The sequence below is a fragment of the Aptenodytes forsteri genome, unplaced genomic scaffold (assembly GCF_000699145.1).
Source record: "Aptenodytes forsteri isolate BGI_AS27 unplaced genomic scaffold, ASM69914v1 Scaffold229, whole genome shotgun sequence".
Taxonomy (NCBI): domain Eukaryota; kingdom Metazoa; phylum Chordata; class Aves; order Sphenisciformes; family Spheniscidae; genus Aptenodytes; species Aptenodytes forsteri.
This window is the reverse complement of record NW_008795863.1, coordinates 6784492-6792452: the sequence shown is the minus strand read 5'-3', so window position 1 is coordinate 6792452 and position 7961 is coordinate 6784492. Positions and strand designations below refer to the sequence as shown.

Genomic DNA, 7961 nt, shown 5'->3' with positions numbered 1-7961 from the left:
CCCCCCCGGCCAGCTTTCCCCAGTTTATGTACTGAGCATGACGTCACATGGTATGGAATGTCCCTTTGGCCAGTTTGGCTGTGCCCCCTCCCAGCTTCTTGTGCACCTCCAGCCTTCTCAGTCGGTAGAGCATGGGAAGCTGAAAAGTCCTTGGCTAGTGTAAGCACTACCTAGCAACAACTAAAACATCGGTGTGTTATCAACATTGTTCTCATACTAAACCCAAAACACAGCTACCCTAGTAGCACTGTACCAGCTACTAGGAAGAAAATTAACTCTATCCCAGCCGAAACCAGGACAGGTGTAATAAAGAAAACAGCTGAGCTAGTGAGCCCTACCGCTGTGCAAACGCTGCTGTATATATCGGTGCAGGTAAAGGGCTAATTTTGGTTTGGGCTTTTTATTTCTTTTTGCTTGTCTGATACTCAACCATCTTTACTTTCTCCATGTGACTCTAGGCAGCAAGCCTGTAGGACACGTTTCAAATATAAAGCATGATGTTATTGTAATGTAAGATTTATGTTGTTGTAGGTGGTCCTTGACTTGAAGAAGGAGTTTACTGAATACATAAATTACCCTGCCATGCTTGTGACGGATTCTGTTGCATGTTTAGCTCTTTTGATCATTGGACAGGGAGCAGTATTCTCGTTAGTGCACATCAGTGGTCTAGCACAGGGGAAAGTGTGTTTGCTGACTTTGAGGTAAAGAACATGTGATCACCCGCAGTTGCACCAGTGGTTGTGTTTTGCTGCTGTTTGCATGAAAGAACAGTGCAATTCACAGAAGCATGCTGAAGGAAGGGGTAGGAGATGGGTATTTGTGTAAGGAGCGGTACGTAAGTGCTAGGGCAAACCTTCTCTTGCTGCGATGTGAAAGGTAGGAGTTGTAAGAGCAGAAAGAGCTGTTACTAACAGACTCAGGAGAAAAGTAGCTGTGTCTTCATAACACATTGAGTGAGTTATCATCCACATCAGAAACACTGTGACCTAGCAGAGCTAATGGGCCCACTTTTGTTGAGCGTTGGCTCATGGAAATCAGTGTGGCACTGTGCTGTGCTGCATGGCCATCCCCTAAGCAGAGGGAATGTTCCTGAAAATGAGATGTGTTAGGGTCAAATTGAAGAGTTAAAAAAAAAAAAAAAAAAAAAAAGGCGGGGAGGTGATAAATAGCTGATATTTTTGTCCCATTTGCTCTAACAGAAATTATGCACTTTGCCCTCGTTTAGATTTAGGAGTATTGGCCAAGCAGAGGAAATCTGACATATCCTACTCCTGCCATATGCAAAAGAGTCATATGTGCATACTGACAAATGAATTACGTACTTACGGTCTCTCTTCTGTGTAGCTTCTTGAAGAGGCCTCATTCCAGTTGCTGAGCAATTGTCAGCAACACCATCACACTCTTATTTTTTTTCTCCTTTCATCTTGATAGAAAATGCCTATGCAGTGCACTGTTTTGTTTTGCTTTATTTTTTTTCTTCTTCTTTTTCTCCTTCTGGCCCTTGGGCTCTGTGGGAGGCATGAACTGTGCTGGGAAGTCAGAAGAGAGGTGGAGAACTAGAAATACAACTAGCAGATAGGTGGAAGTAGATGTAACCTAACAAAGGCCACCCATGTATCTTCTGTGGTCTTTTTACTCCCCAGAATCCATTATACTAGCTTAGATTGCCATGAACATGCATACCTGCTCCTGCTTACATATATACCTCTCTCTCAAGTGAAACTTTCTTGAATACGTCTAAAGTCAAAGAGTTTTTTCCTTCCCCAGAAGCTGTAAAACTGTGGTTGAATCTTTTGTGAAACTTTTTGTCTGCCTAGCAGTTTCTTCATCAGAGCTGTGCATGCGGTTCCCAGCTTTTAAATGCTTTAAAACTTCTCTCCCTGATTTTTATAATTCTACAGTACTGACTGCTTAAGTGAAAGCAGTTTGCAAGCCTGCACCTTGCCTAGAGAAGCTAAACTTTGATCTTTGCATGAAGAAAAGTGTTTGCAAGTGGGGACATGCCAGAGAAGGTGGTTCACCTCTCTGTAAGGTTCTGCAAAAGCACTGCTGAGAGCTGTTGGTAGAACTTGTGAAAGCTTCAAACAGGCGCAGTTCCAGCTGGAAGCAGGGGGGAGGGTTGGAGAGCACAGACACATTGCGTCTTTACTGCATGTCCTTATATTGTCCACTGAAGTGATCTACAGGATACTTAGACGGGTTTAAGATTTCTCCTTTGGACAAACATAGATGGTGTGCTAAACTAGGCTGCAGATCTGAAGCAATTTCAGCAGCAAACTGTAATAACTATTAACTATTCTAGCAATTAGTGCAGGAAAATCTTGAAGGAAGCTGTAGCAAGCCAGGGCAGGAGTCGCTCCCTTATTCAGATGACACCAACCCGAACAGAACTGTAGCTACTCCAAATGGAGAGGACAGTGTTTCTGGGCAGGCAGCAAATAGTTTGTGCCGTCTGTGCAGTATGACTACAGGGGAGAGAAACCTTTCCGAGTGAGCCAACAAGAAGTTAGTTGAGGTGCATTTTCAGTTGATCTGAGTCTCAGGGTAAGCTGAGAATACAGAGAGATGCTTTCTGTAAGTAAGTAGCATGGTGTTAAGGTGGTGGAGCTTTACAGAAGCTGCTTAAGTAAGTAGACTTCCTGCAGTTAATTTTGGTCCTTTCAAATAACCTCATCTTAGCTTACAGGAGCACCTGCAGGCACGCTGGCAGGTAGGAGTAATGAAAAAGGGCTTCTGTCTGTTTTCTGAGCGTGAGACAAAATACTCAATAGGGAGATTTCCAAAGATACAGGAGGCAGCTGGTTACTGGCCCCTGAGGGAAATCAAGGTAGTTATTTGCCCTGTCTGAAGTTGCAGGCATGTCTTCCCCTTGCCTTCCCCTCCCACCCCCACATGCCAAGTTATTCAGAAAAAAAAATGGATAGCAGAGCATTTGTATATCCACATTTTTAGATTAAGTTTTGTCACTTTTTAACTTCAATTTTTAAGTGATATAATCTGAATTGGACATTGGTTGCTGATGGGCATCTCAGATTGAGAGGAAGAGAAAACCAAACATTTGTTTTAAGGAAGGCAGAAGGAGGAGCAGGGTCACCGAGAAACAGCGTAGAGAAGACATGGACCTGAACAGGGTAGAACAGAAAGAGCAAGAGAGGACAACTTTAAGCGTATTTGTTGTTTACCTAATTGCCTGAACAAAGCAACAAGAGTTGACTACTTCTAGCAGTGTGTCCTGCCTTAGGGGAAATGTTTAGAGGGAAGGGAACTAAAATGGGACTAATAAGTGATCGATCACTAAACACTTGCCATTAAGTCAGTCTGTTAAAAGTAAAAATTTGTCTTAATTGTCCGAATTGTATTTCATCCAACACCAGTCTAACAGCAGTGTTTAGCTAGTAAGCAGATAGCCACTATAAAATACCTAAGTGTCTGTTTGATCTGCTGAGAAACGAAGAAAAAATTGTGGAGTGAAAAGTCCCCCGAAAGAGAAGTGCTGGAGAGAGAGAAAAGCCCCAGTGATGGTTCTCTTTGCTTTAATACCAAAGTGTTACTTCTTGTAGCTATTTTCTCTACCCTTCGGCAGAGAAGGTAAGAGATCTAAGCTGTGTGCAGCTTCTCAGCATGACTAGAAAAGCTGGCACGAGCTATACACCTTTAGCACTCCTGTTGCCATTGTGATAGTGACGGAGAGCGGAGATGTCCAAGGGCAGCTGCAGTCCTGAAGAAGGTCCGTGGCAGAAGCATTGTTGAATTGAGAGGTGGCAGGATTTCCACTGCCAGCTTTTACAAGCCATGTACCCTTTCCTTAGAAGGAAAAAAAGAGGAGGCTGTGGCCAAGGGGGGAATTTTATGGTGCTCAGTAAGTTTTATGGTGAGACACGTGGGACCTGAGCCAGCAATTCTGTGTATTCTGCTAATTCTGGCATCCCTCAAGTGACAGGGTTAGTCCAAGTGGAGTATGTGCAGGAACAGAGACACTGGATTATAAACCATCACAGGGAGAGGCTGTGTTGTCATCCTGATGTGACTGACTCATGTTGTTACCCATTTTAGGACCTGCTGCTGCTGCGGCCTCTCTGGTGTCATTTTCTGCTGGGCTCACGCAGAAGCCCTTCTCCAGTGATGTCGGCGTGGTTCACTTTAACAAAGTGCTTGTGAATGACGGGGACTATTATAACCCCAATACAGGTAACGGCCAAAGAATGGACCCACAGAGATGCCAGATGGGCAGTAGCATGGATTACCAGTGTTCGATGCTATCTCAGGCCTTGCTGGCGCATTGAACAAACAAAATAAGTCCATTTAAACCAGACACACCGGGGTACAAGCTTCCTGTGGATGTGGACAGGCACGCATTTTGCCACTGCTGGTTTTCCACAACTGCCCAGTAATACTGAGGCCCAACTCGCCACTACCTCTGCTCTGCCAGCACAGCCGGTTGTGCTTCTTCCACCACCTCAGGCCAGCTGAGCCCAGGTAGCAGAGGTGAGGTTCCTTGCTAACCCACTTCACTGCAGCTCAGCCAGCTGGGTCACCCGGGGGAGAGGAGGGAGGGAAGTGATGCATACTGCCTCCCCAATAGCAGTAACTGTGGGCTGCCTCCTTCTCAAGCAGGGTGTCCTGTCACTTAAGGGTGTTAGGCGTGCCTTAACCTACTGGGGACTTGCACAGCATGTGGGTGCCTCTCACCTCTTCCCTCAGCTCTGAGTCATGGCAGCTGCTTAGGCCAGGAGGTTTCTGAATGTGGACAAGACCTGCTTATGTCCTGAAGGACTGGTGGACTCTAACACAAAAGCGGCAACCCTTTGCCTTTCATGACTGCTGTCAGCTGGTCAGCTGCCCAGGCTGACATTGTCACAGTTATCTGTACGTAGCAATGGGTAACCCATGTCGCTTTATGTTTGTCATCATGCTTAGAGTGATCAGGTCTCTCCATTTTGAATAACTCTGAAAAGCTCAGTCTGTCTCTCTTCTGCAGGCATTTTCACATCACCATATGAAGGGCGCTACCTGATCACCGCTGTGCTGGCCCCGGAGAGGGATGAGTACGTAGAAGCAGTGCTGTCCGTCTCCAATGCAAGTGTGGCTCAGCTCCACACTGCCGGGTACAGAAGGGAACTGCTGGAGTATCACAAACCCTACTCGGGGAAACGGACCTGTGGTGGTCCTGGGACGTTCCACCTTGTTCTTCACCTCAAAGCAGGAGATGAAGTAAACGTTGTTGTAACAGGAGGCAAACTGGCCTACACAGACTCTGACGAAATGTACTCCACATTTAGTGGAGTTCTCCTTTATCCTTCCATTTTTCATGTTTAGGTTTACCTTGAACAGGAGAGAAGGGTAAGATATTCAGAAGAAATTAAGTGTAATAAAATTCAAAGCTTTAATATATTCAGTTTATATATTTGATTTCAGTGATGGGTTTATAGTCTATACTGAGACCTTTTCCTTGTCCTCCGTTTCCAGAGGTAGCTACAAAAGACATATTTCTGTAGCTAAATTAACTCCTTCCTAAGCCTTTGTTTACCCGTACAAGCAGAACAACTGTTAAACAGCTATGTTCTCAATAGATACTTTTCCACTGTGCTCTTGCTATTCCCTATTAAATTGCCTTTGCAGTCTTCTCCCTAGTTTATCAAATTGTCCCTAGTGTATCAAAGTTTACATCTTCGCTAAAGTTTACAGTTGTGGTCAGCTATTTTCACGTTTTCAGTAAAGCAAGGGCAAGAAAGTGAGGTTGTATTGGACGTGGTTGATGACTTCTTAGTCCCTGTGTTATTTAATAATACATTGGGTCAAGTGCGTTCTCATAAACGATTTGTTCAAAGCAATTGCTAACCATGTGGTGCAAAGCAAAACGATACTTACCTGCATGAGTTTTCTTTTTTCCCGTAAGGGCCAAACACAGTGCTAAGAGACAAGACGAGTGACTCATTTATTCCAGTCAAGTGGAAGCAGCTGTGCAGGGAGAAACTTACCTCACCTCAGCTTTCCACTGGGCAGACGTGAACGTAAGGTGCAGTTGCTACTACTGAAAGATTTAGAACAGTTATTTTCAATTGACACAGTAAAAAAGACGATCAGTTAAGCATGGTGGTCTTGAGATTAAAGCGTCGTGCTTGAAATGAATAAAACAGGTCAGAAAAAGCTGAATTGTCTGTGCTTAGCTAGAACAATGGTAATTTGGAAAAGTTTAAAAAATTTTACAAAGTTTGTTTCTGGCGCTCCTACAGTATTTATATTAAAAAGGAAGTTTTCTTCTTTGTTGCATTGTAGAAGACAAATCAGAGGAAAAATTGGTGATACGGGAAAATAGCCTTATTAGCCAATACTGCCGAATGCACAAACCACCCATCTGCACTAAGTCTTTGTTGTAAGAGCCTCCTGCATCAGCGCTTTTGAGTGAGGTTTGTTTTAATATTCAGCATCTGTTTATATGGATGAAGCAACTTTCTTAGCTTAAACAGATAAACACATTTGGGGCAGCAGTATTTTATTTCTCGTACTAGCCACTTCTCAGTGGAGGTAACAAAAATTATATTTTGGCTCTTTCGAGTTAGCATTTTGATCTCTTTCATGGCTGAAAAAAAATCCATCCATGTTTTACTGCGAGCAGGACTATTCAGCTGTCACCTATATATTCTTATATAAATGGATCTTTTTAATAGTCTATTCATGCTGCATAGAGTTGTATTTATCGTAGTGGTTTGTGTAGTGTATTTTCCTTCTTACAAATCCAGAACAGCTGTTTATAGCCTCAGAACAAACAATTCCTTTAGGTGTAGGAAGAATTCCCTGTGCTGTAAGCAGCACAGTACGTTTAGCTGAAGCCCTTCCCATCTGAGGAGGTCAGATGAAGACTTACGCCTTTGTTGCTTAGTTTTGGAATAGATACTCCCTAATAACACTGTTTCCAGGCGATGAGATGGGGCCTTCCCACAACAAACTATCACATCCTGGAAGTTGAGCTGCTTTTGAGCAAAGCAGACGGAAAAAGCTTTCTCTCCACAGAGGAACTCTGGGTCAGTCCCTGTGCAGCTAGGATTGCACTGGGGGAGTTGTGAGCACAGGAAGGAAATTGTGAGCAGAGTTTTAAAGCACCTGGTTTAGGAAGATCTCTTGGCACCTGATTTCAGAAAAGATGGTGTTACTGAAAGCAGAAGCTAGGACTTGGATGTATTTTGTAGCAGGAAGGCTGTTTCTGTAAAAGCAGCCGTTAGTCAGTAGCCAAAGATGTACGGTGAACTTGCACGTCACAGCTTGATAAGGGGAGCCACCCCCGTCTCATTGCCCTCCACATTTGTCTTGACCTGTGCTGGAGCGCGAGGCATTAGCATGCAGTTAGCAACCACATGCTTGTTCAACAGGGGCTTAGTTTTCTTTTGTCCTAAATCGACGGCCCCTTGCTGTCCCGTGCCTTTCTAGGTCTCAAAATTGAAGGGCCAGACAGGAAAGTTTGTTTGCTGTGTTTTCAAAAGCCAATTACATCAACCGCTTTTTTTTTTTAAAACATAATTTCTTGTTACGTACAAAAGCCGGAGAGGCACTTTTCCTTTTAAGATATTTTTCGCTTTCCTCAAGAAAGCTGTGTTCTCTAAGAAGTTGGCTCCAGACTATGTGTGACTCAAGTATTGTTAGATTATTGTTGCCTGTTCTAAAAATGACTCATGGAAACAAACAAAATGAGCTGAGTGTTTAGGGAGACCTAGCTGGCAAACTGTCATGGTTTAACCTCAGCCAGCAACCGACCACCACACAGCCGCTCGCTCACTCTCTCCCCGCCCCGGGTGGGATGGGGGAGAGAATCAGAAGAGTAAAAGTGAGGAAACTCGTGGGTTGAGATAAGAACAGTTTAATAATTGAAATAAAGTAAAATAGTAATAATAATAATAAAAAAAATATACAAAGCAAGTGATGCACGATGCAGTTGCTCACCACCCGCCGACCGATGCCCAGCCAGT

At 43.9% G+C, this 7961-nt stretch overlaps 1 protein-coding gene across 1 annotated transcript in view; it reads left to right on the top strand.

The window, feature by feature from the left end:
* EMILIN2 (elastin microfibril interfacer 2) overlaps positions 1-5400 on the top strand; it is a 51625-nt gene extending 46225 nt beyond the window's left edge. The window contains exons 7-8 of the mRNA XM_019473342.1: positions 4054-4188; positions 4979-5400. Of these exons, the coding sequence (XP_019328887.1) occupies positions 4054-4188; positions 4979-5316 (473 nt within the window). The 3' untranslated portion in view covers positions 5317-5400. The remainder of the gene's footprint in view (positions 1-4053; positions 4189-4978) is intronic.
* Positions 5401-7961: the final 2561 nt, after the last annotated feature.